General features: G+C 37.1%; 1 protein-coding gene across 15 annotated transcripts in view; it reads left to right on the top strand.

The window, feature by feature from the left end:
* Positions 1-13,078, top strand: part of TRIP12 (thyroid hormone receptor interactor 12) — a 151,224-nt gene that overhangs the window by 79,368 nt on the left and 58,778 nt on the right. For all 15 annotated transcript variants that reach the window (XM_079924530.1, XM_079924529.1, XM_079924527.1 and 12 more), the window contains 3 exons: positions 457-593; positions 6,161-6,244; positions 7,301-7,396. In XM_079924530.1, coding sequence (XP_079780656.1) covers positions 457-593; positions 6,161-6,244; positions 7,301-7,396 — 317 coding nt within the window. The remainder of the gene's footprint in view (positions 1-456; positions 594-6,160; positions 6,245-7,300; positions 7,397-13,078) is intronic.

The following is a 13,078-nucleotide window of genomic DNA, read 5'->3' as shown; positions in this document are numbered from 1 at the left end:
TTTTTTGATGATTTAAGTAATCCGGGACTTAAGTGATGGGAATTTTTCCCATCTTCTTCTCTCCCCCTGTCCTGCCCCCATTTTCAAGTATCAGTCTGAAAGTCCATATAGTGGTCCACTATTTACCCAGGAATTAGGGATCTATTTCAAATGAATTGAATTGTTTCTGCAGAAGGAATCACTTTTCCATGTAGTTGAAGTGTTTAAAAATCACTTCTGTTTGTAAGGATGACAACAGCTCATAGCAACACAAAAGCTTGTATTGTCAATGTGATATAGCTTGGATGAGTTTTAAATATACAAAGTCTTGGTTGTTACCCATAGTGATTTTCTACAACAATTTTTATGTAAAAAGAAGAAACTAGCTCTGTGTTCCATGCATTGGAGCTTTGTGCTGTGTGGACATTGCTCCTGGTCACTGGGAGTGCTGCCTATGATGGCATTTTTCTGTTGTAGTCGGCGAGGCTCTGGCCTGGGCAAAAGAGGAGCAGCTGAAGCTCGTCGACAGGAGAAGATGGCAGACCCTGAAGGCAACCAGGAGACAGTGAATTCTTCAGCTGCACGGACGGACGAAACTCCCCAAGGAGCGGCAGGTAGATTGGCACTTCTTAAGCCTAAAAAGCATTTATGTATCTTCCAGATTTATTTGGAGATAACTTACTTTTTAGGTACACCAAATATAATGGAAGAGAGGAGACAGATACATCTTAAGATGTTAGCCATCACACTTCTTGTTCGCTTTTGTTCCGCTTTATAGATTTGGTGTTTTGATTAGTTGTATTCATTTGTTGTTGTTGCTGTTTAATCTTTTTCCAAATCCAAATTTGTACTAATTACATTCAGAGGCCTTTTAAGAAGCAGTAAGTCCCTTTCTGTTTAAGCTTCTTAAATATTGATCAGTACATATAATAGTTGCCTACTGATTGTTTGTAAAACTTTAAATTCATAGTTAAAACTTAAGGATGTGGCTTAAATTGCTTCATACAAGTCTAAATTTTAATTTAGAATGTTGTAGTCCCTAAAAAATAACAAGTATTCAGTTTGAATCTAAGCAGCTTTAAGACTAGTATTCCTATTCTTTTGGGTTTCTTATTTTTATTCTCCTAGATGTCTTAGCCCAGCAAAAATTAGGCCCCCCGCCCCACCCCAAGTATGTACCCATTTCCAGTGCCAGAAGGCGGCTGACACTCCACGGCTTGATTGTGGCTAACGGTTTTAAACAGTAGCTTGTTATAAGCATTTCTCACTAACACTAAGAACAGATACAAAAATATTATAAGTCATCATTATGAACATATGGGTCTGAGTTGAGTCCCTTAAATCTGGATGATATGCGTAGCTTTAGGCGTAGGCATGTTCTTACTTTTGAACAGAGTTCTTTCATGTATTACTGTTAGTATCAGAATAGGTGCAGTTTTCTTCAATGCCTGTGGTTGATTGTATATCCTCATTTACCAGGAAGGTTCTGGTCTGCCCACTGCTGTCCATGTTCTGTGCCTTTTGTCTCAGCTTTCTGTCCAGCTTAACATCTTTACCAACTTGTCTTTCCTGGTTTTGTATGATAGATTACATGGCGAACTTACGGCATCTCTTCTGGTGGTGCCTTTTTCCCAGAATAGTTTTTCTGAAGGGTTAAATGGTAGATTTTTGGAAACATACACTGCATTGCACATGCAACTCACTGAAGCTCTGTAGGACACACAGCCTATGCTTCCCAGTGTTTTAATGTTTATTCCAAGTCTGATTATGGAAGTGGAGCAATTCCCATATGGATGACACTTTGAGAGGGAGCTGCTGAGTGTGTTGTTCAAGTGGACTCATTATGGTAATTACAATAGCTAACATTTACAGAGTGTACACTCCATTGCAGACACACTATTAAGCACTTTACATATATTCTCATTTAATATTCAGAACAACCTGCTGAGGTGTGAGGTGCTGTTATCCTCATTTTATAAATGAGAACAACTGAGATGCATAATGGTTAAGCTTGCCAGGGTTACAAACTAGGATGTGTGACTCTCAAATCCAGGTCTTAGAGAAAAGAAGTGCACAGTTATAACAGCTGTGGTGTTCTGCTTCCCTGTGGTTACTCGAGTTTGTTTAATTCATAGGGGTGTAATTGGAGGCCAGAATGAGGGGGTGGTGTGTAAAATTTTGTTCCTTGGTATATTTGCCAAAGAGGATAAAAGCTTCAAGGGATTAGGTTCACGCGATTGCCCTCCGAAAGGCTCGCCTGTGTTTCATTGTCATCCATATTTGAAATCCCATTGTGATCTAGGTGCTTTCTGAGTTTATGTAAAAGATACATGTGCATGTTCACTGGCGTTAGAGCAGCACTAACTTTATTACCTTTCGGAGGCTGGATCCCTTGTACGTACTACAGGGGTTCCTCTGCCAGCTCACTAAAGTGCTTCTGGGGAAAGAGGCAGATTACTTATTACTAGCTTTATATTAAGTTCTTCAGTGTAATGTGCTTTCGTTTCTCAGTATGTAAAACTGGAATTTAAAGAAAAATAAAACCCTCTAAGTTCGTGTAGAGTACAAACTGATGGTGGTAACGTAGAGCATCTTATGGCAAGTGTCCATTCTCAGACAGTTCTTATACAGTTGGTATAAGACTCACTTCATCTGAAGCATTTATTTTGAAATAATGTTTTTACTAATTTAAAAAAATTAATCTCTTCAGTCTTATGTATATATTCATTTTTCAGTGTTTCTTTATTTTTAGAGATCATTTCTTCCTGACTTATTTCAGTGGCCTCGTTGATATAAGTGTATTTCTTTTTTCACATGTAGATATTAAAGCATTGCTCCATCTTTGGAATACTTGCTTATATCACCCTGACTTTGCCAGTGTTGTTGACATTTAGGAAAGTTTGTTGATAATGGTGTCCCTTTGGGTCACTCTGAAGTTTACTGTGATGTGGAGTGCAACCCCTCTAGCTCTTCATAGAAGAAATGTCAGCTCTTGAAGTTGAAAGTTAAGTGTTCCCCACATTGTCCCAAGAGCTGAAGGGTTTAGTTTTAGACTTCATTAGAACTGAGCATCCCTTTATAGTGCTGATAAAGTCTTGCAAATCTTAGTGATACTAAGGTGGGGAATCAAGCAGTCTTCTTTATACCCAGAAATCAATCAAAGTAAGGAAAAATGTTCTGACACCTACATTTGGCATTGGGAATCTTAATTTCACAAGAAATGAACAGGGTCAGATTGTAAAAAGAAAGCAACTCAGTTTTGTAAATTTTTCTCTCCCTCCTTATATTTGGTTAGTACCACTAAAAATTAGATTGCTACCATATCACCTGATGCCAAGGCCCACATAAGGTGTAATTATATTCCAAACAACCATTCTTCTGGCCTAGCTCAAAAGTTTTTGTGACACTAAAAATGTCTTCCCGTTGCCTCCTATACTTAGGTATTTGGTAAACCCTTAGCAGTTCCTGTCAAGTAAAAGTGAATTTTATCAGCTTTAACTGTGTGTTGGAAACTGCCTTACATGGTGCTGTGAAGATATGCTGAGACTAGATGGGAGAGATACCAGTTTAAACAAAAAAAAAAAGATTGACACCTCTTAAAATCTGGCATTGGATTTTCTCTGTTTGATAGCCTTGCTTTTATATTTGTGTTGGGATGTATTTTGTGTGTGTTGCCCAAGGTTTGATGCCTTGATTGAAGCAACTTTCTCGCTGACTGCTATTAATGGGTTACATTTCCTTACCTGCATGAGTTTACAAACAGCCGCTCACTGTAAGCTAGTTTGGTTGATTTAATTTTGTAAAACTTAGAAAAAAGGGAGCTATGGTAAGCAAATGCCTATTAATACTTGCCATCAAAGGAATGGCAGCTGGAAAGGATCTTTTTCCTTGGGTCCAGTAACTGATTTGTGTCAGAATAGGCCCTCGACTTGATTAAAAACCAGAATATCCCTGCTCCTCCTTGTAGTGGGTCTGTGGCTCCCTTAAGGTTGGGACCCTCCCTATAATAGTCTTAACAGCTCTTTTAATTCTGTGCTTTTACAAGTTTTATGTCTTGGTTAATGTCTTTGTGTCAGGGCAATTTGAGGTATTTATTATTCATTATGTCAGTTCTTAGAATAATATGTTTAAGAAGTCACTTAAGGTTAAACCTTTAAAATTGTAAGTTGTAGATTTGTAGACTGGTTTAAAGTCAAACTAGTAGAACCTCTGATACGCTTTAAAAAAAACCCAGCATTACCTTAAGTGAACTTGTGATTTTTTTTTTCTTAAAAAATGTGTGGTTCCAGAGTGTGCCTTTGAGGGGGGAGCAGGAAAGAAAGAAAAACCAACAATTTTGTTTGCCAAAACTTAGTATTTGCTTTCCACATTTTGTAAAAGTTTCAAAGTAAGTTTAAGAGCCACTTGACTAAGTTCAGTCATAATTGGGACCTGGTAGCAGGGCTGGTTGGCGTGGTTTCTGTATAACACGAAGAAGCAGCGGCACTGAAATCAGGAACGAGTGCTGGAGGGTAAGTGCGAGGCGCTGGTAGCGTGCAGCTCGTACGAGTGCGGCCTGCGAAGTCAGACTGCCTGGGCTCACGTCTCACGCCCGTGGTCAGTTGTCCGACCTTGGGCAAGCACTCAAAGACACAAAGCCTTGGTTTCCTCATGTGCATGGTGGAGCTTGTAATACTTCTCTGTATGGTTGAGAGCAAACACATGGACACGTTCTCCATACAGTCGGCATTTAATGAGTGCTACCTACAAGTAGCCTTATATATATATAAGTATAGTTGTTATTTCCTTTTTCTCCATCAGAAGTGTGGATTTTGCTAAACTCCATTACTCCTTAATATTAGCATTTCTACTTAGCCTGTTACTCTAAACCATGGGGTTGCCAACGTTTTCTGTGAAGGGCCAGATAACTGATGATTTAGGCTTTATGCAGGCTCTGTTGGAACAACTCTGTGGTTGTAGCACAAAAGCAGCCACAGGTATGTGAGTGAATGAGTTTGCGTATGTTTTAACAAAATTTTATTTGCAAAGTGGTGTGCTGGACTGGATTTGGCCTGTGGGCCACAGTTTGCTGATTCCTGTTCTAAACCATACATTTTTCTACAAGTTCTTTAAAAATCCCGGTGAAATGTTAGAATACTTAAATGAGGGGTGAAGAAAAGTATTAAGAAAACAGAGTTGGTGGCTGGTGTATTTACATCTCTTTCTTCAGAAAAACTCTTTACATTCACATACGTGATCCATGTGCCTCTTTTAATAATGACAAAAGTATTCTTCCTGCCTTGCATTCTGTCACCATCTGTCAAGTGGACAGGACTTAAGGTATTGTGGATGATGTGGTCATACACAGCTGAGAATCGTCTATGTACAAAAAATGCTTTAGGACTCAACAGACACTGAGAGGAGGGGACAGTAAAACTGCTAGTTTTACAGGAATATATTTTCGTCTCCTGGTCAGATTTATAATATTGTAGAATCAGCCACTATTTACTTAGACTGAATTATCGATCAGGTTAGCATTTTGGGTAGTAGAATCCTTCTGAATCTGAACTCTTCATTCTGCATTTGTTTTGACATGTTAGTTGCCCTGTCTTTTGTACTTCAGTGTTTTGCAGTCTTCTGTCAGTTGTAATGTGTTTCTTCAATGTTTTGTCCTGGAAATAAGAGAGCGTAATCTTTGCACAGTCTTGAAATGAAAGAAAACACGGCAAATGATCGTATCCAGACTATAGTCCAGGAATAAAGCAGACTGAAGAAGGCACACATCTACATGGAACATTTTCCCCAAATGTCAGTTTTGCTTTTCTGTTTGTGACTAATTGCCCATCTATTAAATATCACAATGGTTTTTTAGCAGTGTTATGTTTATGGACTTTTGGTAGAGGAGTTCAGGATAAGACCCAATTCAGGAACAGTTTCAAAGACAGGAGGAAACTATGAAAACCATGTACGAGTGAAATGCAAAGCTTGTATATTATGCTTGTTTCTAATGTCGTTGAGCCATCTTTTTTCCATAAAACCTACATGATGAAGTCTAGAATAACAGCTGGTGTGCAATGGGCAGACACGTTTGCCTTTATTCATTGTTGTCTGTAAAACTCTGCTTTTTCTTTTTTAAGATAAACCAGACATAATGAATTTAAATGTTCCTCTCCTAACCCTCACCTTTCCCCCCTCTTCGAAGCCTCTAGTTCTGTTGCAGGGGCTGTGGGCATGACCACTTCTGGGGAGAGTGAATCGGATGATTCCGAGATGGGACGATTGCAAGGTAAAGAGAGTTACTGAGCTTACAAGAAACTCTTGTCATGGGCTGCCTTTTACTACCGTTCTTTGTTGAAGTTAATTTGGGTAAGCTCATAAAAGTATAATGTAGCAGTGCCCATATCTCCAAAAAAGCTTTGTATGTAGTGGTGATTTGATGATTTGGAATTGGAAGATGATCCGTTTGGCTCTTCATCTTTACTGTTTAACTAGATAAAAATCTTATATAGTATATTTATTTTTTATGTTTAAAAATTTTTTTTCATTATGGTTGCATGTATAGCTAGTAATACATTAAGGGAGATATTGAACAAGGGGTAGCTTAATATATTGTGCTCTGGTATCTAATAACATATTGCATCTAGTAGGATGCTTGATCAACTGTTTGAAAATGAATGTAGATTGTATACATAAACTCAAGGTATTATAATGTTGTAAGTGCTTTTAAAAAGCAGCTTTATATTATGTATACATTATTTACAAGTACATGGATATGTATTTTTATTATCTTCAGACAGCTGATTTATAGAATAGATCCCCAGTGTGAGGCTTACAAGAAACATTAATGAATCAGTTTCAGATTGCTTTTAAGTTCCTGAAGGAACTTATAGCAATCACTTTTTGACTAGAACTCTTATGAACAGTTTTTCTCACTTTTGGGAACTGATAAAAATGATTTTTTTCCTGTTTTTAGAGGATCTCATGATCAGTATCTGACTGAGAAATAATAGAGTGAAATAGCTAAGGTGCTTAACATAACTTCTTCAAAATAAATGTTTACTTTGGGTTTTTCTTGGACCATTTACATAGTCCCTGCTGGCACGGATATTTAATATCTCCATAAAACCTTAAGATGCCCTGGAGTAGACACATGGGTGTTGTAACTTATATTAATTATATTAGTATATACAAGTGGTCTTGAAAAGTTTAATGTAACTTAAAGTTCAAAATGGAAAGTAATTGTTTAAATCAATTATGTGATGAATCAGTTGTTCGAAACTTCTAGATAAGATCAGTTGTATTAACACTTCGACTACTCCTCCTGCCCTTCTTTTTTCCTTAGCTCTCTTAGAGGCCAGGGGTCTTCCTCCTCACCTGTTTGGTCCTCTTGGTCCTCGGATGTCACAACTTTTCCATAGAACAATTGGAAGCGGAGCTAGTAAGTGAATACTTTTAAATTTGTCCTCCCCTCAGAACTCTTAGTAATTAGTTGAGTGCTGTTTCTACTGTTTACCTATTCATGTAAGAGAGTTTTCACATAAGGAAGTTTTCATGAACTTTAACCTGTTTTAAAAAACAGTTTCTGCACATTCTTGCCTTAAATAATAGCAACTCTTCAAGATTTTCTCCTTTTATTTTTAATTACTGAATTGGAGCCATTAGAAAACCATCCAACGTTTACAACAAGATTGACCCTTCATTTTGTTTGTTTTTGAACTATAGAAGAGTACAGGATCTCAGGTGATTACATTATTATAGCATCTGATTGCATGCTTTGCACAGATTTGTGTCTTGAGATTTTTATGGTATAATAAAATTTAACCCATTAGGCAGTTGATTATAAAATGAGCCTGAGAGGAAAGATTTCTCAGCAGAATTACCAGTAACTAGACTCATTTAATCAAATTAATATAACCCAGAGATCTTATCATATATGCTAGATATAAGAGTGATTGTTTAAGTCTCAGTTTGTAACTAAGAATATGATTTTGCATAATCACAAATTCAGTTAAATTCTGTCTGGTATAGAATATTACCTTTAGCTTCCTTAAGCAATAAAATTTACATTTAAGCATTTTTAAAAATTGAAGTATAGTTGATTTACAATGTTGTGTTAATTTCTACTGTGCAGCAGAGTGACTCAGTTTTATATATATATACACACACACACATTCTTTTTTACTTCATCAATAATATTTCCATAGAATCAGTAGGCTATTTGCAGACTTCAGTCTTGATTCATTTCAAAATTTCTGAAGTGTTACCGAAGGTTGTTAACTCTGACCTTACAAATAAATTTGTACTTGTATAATTTTCCATTAAATATTCTAAGTTTAAAAAAAAATAATGCAATGTGTGTACATGTGCTCATATTATGTGTACTTGTACTTGAGGATTTTAAGAAGCAGCGGGTATTTTATTTTTAATTTTTGAATTTTATTTTATTTTTTTATACAAGCAGGTTCTTATTAGTTATCCATTCTATACATGTTAGTGTATATACGTCAATCCCAATCTCCCAATCCGTCCCACCCCCACCCCCCGCCACTTCCCCTGCTTGGTGTCCATACGTTTGTTCTCTACATCTGTATCTCTATTTCTGCCCTGCAAACCAGTTCATCTGTACCTGTACCATTTTTCTAGGTTCCACATATATGCGTTAATACACGATATTTGTTTTGCTCTTTCTGATTTACTTCACTCTGTATGACAGTCTCTAGATCCATTCACGTCTCTACAAATGACCCCAATTTCGTTCCTTTTTATGGCTGAGTAATATTCCATTGTATATATGTACCACATCTTCTTTATCCATTCGTCTGTCAATGGGCATTTAGGTTGCTTCCATGACCTGGCTATTGTAAATAGTGCTGCAATGAACATTGGGGTGCATGTGTTTCTTTGAATTATGGCTTTCTCTGGGTATATGCCCAGTAGTGGGATCGCTGGGTCATATGATAATTCTATTTTTTTTGTTGTTGTTGTTTTTATTTGCGGTACGCGGGCCTCTCACTGTTGCGGCCTCTCCCGTTGCGGAGCACAGGCTCCAGACATGCAGGCTCAGCGGCCATGGCCCACGGGCCCAGCCGCTCCGCGGCATGTGGGACCTTCCCGGACCGGGGCACGAACCCGTGTCCCCTGCATCGGCAGGTGGACTCTCAACCATTGCGCCACCAGGGAAGCCCTATTTTTCGTTTTTTAAGGAACCTCCATACTGTTCTCCATAGTGGCTGTATCAATTTACATTCCCACCAACAGTGTAAGAGGGTTCCCTTTTCTCCACACCCTCTCCAGCATTTGTTGTTTGTGTATTTTCTGATGATGCCCATTCTGACTGGTGTGAGGTGATACCTCATTGTAGTTTTGATTTGCATTTCTCTAATAACTCGTGATGTTGAGCACCTTTTCGTGTGCTTCTTGGCCATCTGTATGTCTTCTTTGGAGAAATGTCTATTTAGGTCTTCTGCCCATTTTTGGATTGGGTTGTTTGTTTTTTTAATATTGAGCTTCATGAGCTGTTTATATTTTTGGAGATTAATCCTTTGTCCGTTGATTCGTTTGCAAATATTTTCTCCCATTCTGAGGCAGCTGGTGTTTTTGTTTTTGTTTTGTTTTGCTTTGCTTTTGCTGCCCTGATACTCATCTCTCAAATAACATAGCCTCCTGCAAAGTTCTCGAGAACCCTTGAGTCTGGATTTTTATTCAGTGTTGTTTATTAGGCACTGGGATGTACAGAGTCATGAATAGGATAATAAGCAGAGTTGTTTCCCACGTGGAAGCTTCCCTGTTAGAGAGTGACCCTGGCAATAAACAATTACTATATAGTAAAATTTCAGGTCGTGTCAATGCAGTGAAGGAAAACAAAGCAGAGTTAGGAAGGTGTTTGTTGGTGTGATGATAGGCTGGTTAAAGAAACCTTTTCTGATTTTGTGGAGAACAAAATGATTTTGTGGAGAACAAAATGGAGTGAGAAAACCAGCTCTGCAGGGATCTGAGGGAAAAAGGAAGTGCAAGGCCGCAGGTGGAAATGAGTTTGGCATGCTCATGAGACAGCAGGAGGGGCCTATGGAAAGTGAAAGGAGAGTGGTAGAAGATGAAATCTGAGAGGTGTAGGTGCTTGCCAGGTCATGTTGGACCTTTGCAGGCCAGCAGCAAGTGTGGGATTTAAACTAAGGGTAATTAGGATTTATCTGTATTATGAAAAAGATCAAGCATACACAAAAGTTGAGAGTATTATTAGTAGTATAATAACATCCATGAACCCATCAACAATTATCGATCCACATGACCTGACCATTGTTTCATTTATATCCTCGGCTGTTCTCCCCACTCCCAAGTTTATTTTTTTAACTTTTGCCATTTGCATATATTTGAATTTATATCTGTAAAAATAAGGACATAACCACAGTACTGTCTAAAAAAGTTTATATTAAGAAAATCCTTAGTAAGTATCTAGAATTCAAATGTTCCAGTCCTCACATAAATACATTTTAAAAACTTTAATTTAACTGATGGCAAAGTATAGATCATATTTTTAATGTGTGTACTTTTTTATTTTTTAAGAGAAATTTGATTTCATTTATTTTTCCACTTCATTTATTTTGGGGGAGAAGGCTGGGAAGAAAAATTGTTTCAGAGCTACCCAAGAATATTAACATTAAACATTGGAAATCCATATTAAGGCTTGACTATTGCACATGAAATGAATATAAACGATAGACTAGAACCAGAGTAGAAAACAGTGACACACCCCCATTCCCATGACCCAGCTTCAGCAGTGCCTGCTTCATGGCCAGTCTGTCTTTACACCCACCAACATCCCTCCTCTTGTATTAATTTGAAATGAATCCCAGACATTATATAATTTTATCTATAAATATTTCATCATGTAGCTCAAGATAATGTCCCTTAAAACACACATACACATGCATGCGTACATCCACATTACTATTATTATATCTGAAGAAGAAACCAGTAATTCCTTATTGATAGATACCCATTCAGTCAGATTTCCATTGCTCAAATGGAAAAGTTAAAAAAAAAAAAGTAAACTTCTTGTTAAACAGGTAGTTGGATCTAGAGGCTTTTTCAGGTTCAAGTTTGGTTCTTTATTTTCTTCCTCTGGTGAGGAAAGACTATGCAAAAGTGGTAGTGTTTTCTAATATTAGGAAGCCCACAAAGTCTAGACAACAGGGATTAAAAATGAAAGCATTTCATATCTAATGATCAGTCTTCATTTATTAGAAGTAAAAGAAGTAATTTAGTTGAAATATATAAAGAATATCTCTCCCTTCTATTTGGTTACCCAGGAGAATAGTTGGTATAGGAAAAATATTTCCTACCCTTTATTTACCAGTTTTGCATCCTTCAAAGTGCTGTTGTTTTTGTTTTAAGTATCATTGTCAATTGGGTTGAGATGTGTTTTAGCCATTTCATTGATTTTCACTGATGATGAAATTGTCTAGTCGTCATCTGATATTTCTGATGCGATCTCAGTAGTTTTTGATGCCCTCTTTGCTTTCTGATGAGCCAAGTTGAACACCCCCCACCTGAAATCAGGCATTGCCTCAGAGAGCCCTGGTTTTCTTTATAGGAAATGATATTTAGATTCCACAGTCTGGGCTGTTGGCGTATTTGCTACTGGGTTGATAATTGTTGTTAGACACTTTTAATGGACAAAAGTAGGAAATAATTGTATTTAATCTTTTAAGATTAAAAATCATGAGTTCATACTGATACTGCCAATTCACATTCAGGACTGCAGGGGTTTTATTTATCTTGTATCTTTCCCTCGTGCCAAAAGTTTCAGTTCCCAGTGATAACATAGTCATTTATTTGCTTTATCCTACAGTACAAAATTCCAACCTAACACCAAAAATAGTATTATTGAGAAAATTTTAATTTTGTAACAGTTCTTTTTTTGTTCTTGGGATATATCTCACTTTGTGGTCATTTTTGTGTGTTTTAGAGTCACTTGAAATAATTCTTTACATTCGTGCCACCAGGCTGGTTTAGCACATTTGCTTTATTTTGCTTTTAATTTTTAGGCATTGACTTTAAAATGTAGTCTTGCTTTTATAATTTGTTATATTTACATGGTTCCTGAAGTCAAATCTACAAATTTTTAAAAGTCTTATCTTTTGCTATCCCTTTAGCCTGTTTCCTCCTCCCACACAAATAACCTTTGTAAGTTTGTGGCCTGTCCTTTTGTTATTTATTTAAGAAAACAAAAACAAATCCGTATTATCTACTTCACACACACTGACTTTCTTAGATAAGAGTATAAATTTTACATACTTTGCCTTGCTTTTAACAGTATGTTTTGGTGTTCACTTATCATGGCTGCTGTGCACGTCACGCACATGCTCAGAGAGAGAGAGAGAAAGAGAGATTTCCCCATTCCTTTTGTAAAGCTGCCACAGTGCTGCAGTGTGTGGATGTACGGTTTATTTTGCCAGTCTCCTGTTGGACATTTGGGTTAGTTCCAGTCTTGGTTGTGTTGCAGTGAAATACAGCTTTCCTGTTTTTACCTGTGTTACCTTCAGGATAGATTTCTAGAAGGGAGATTGCTGTGTAAAGGGTAAATGTGTACAACATTTTGGCAGATGTTGTAAATCAGCCTCTTTTGGAGATTATAATGTGTATCCTTGGCTTATTATATATAGCCTACCATATAGTAATACGTTATCATATCCCAAACAGTGCAACCACCTTACAGCAATTTAACTCTTTTTCTCCTGCCATCCTTTATGCTGTTATTTAGTTTTACTTACACGTGTGCTATAAACACAAAAAGACAATTGTTGTTTTAGAACATCCATATTCTTTTATTTTTGCCCACATATATACCATTTCCAGTGTTCTTAATTCTTTCCTAAAGTCCCTTTCTTCTATCAGGATTGTTTCCCTTCAGCCTAAAGAACTTTTTTTATGCAGTGAGTGACTGCTAGTAATGATTTCTCTCTGCTTTTGTTGGAGAAATCCTTGATTTGCCTTAATTTTTTTTTAACATCTTTATTGGAGTGTAATTGCTTTACAGTGTTGCGTTAGTTTCTGCTGTATAACAGAGTGAATCAGCTATATGTATACATATATCCCCATATCCCCTCCCTCTTGCGTC

This window comes from Stenella coeruleoalba (assembly GCF_951394435.1).
Source record: "Stenella coeruleoalba genome assembly, chromosome: 6".
In the NCBI taxonomy this organism is placed as follows: domain Eukaryota; kingdom Metazoa; phylum Chordata; class Mammalia; order Artiodactyla; family Delphinidae; genus Stenella; species Stenella coeruleoalba.
This window is presented reverse-complemented; position numbering and strand designations above follow the sequence as displayed.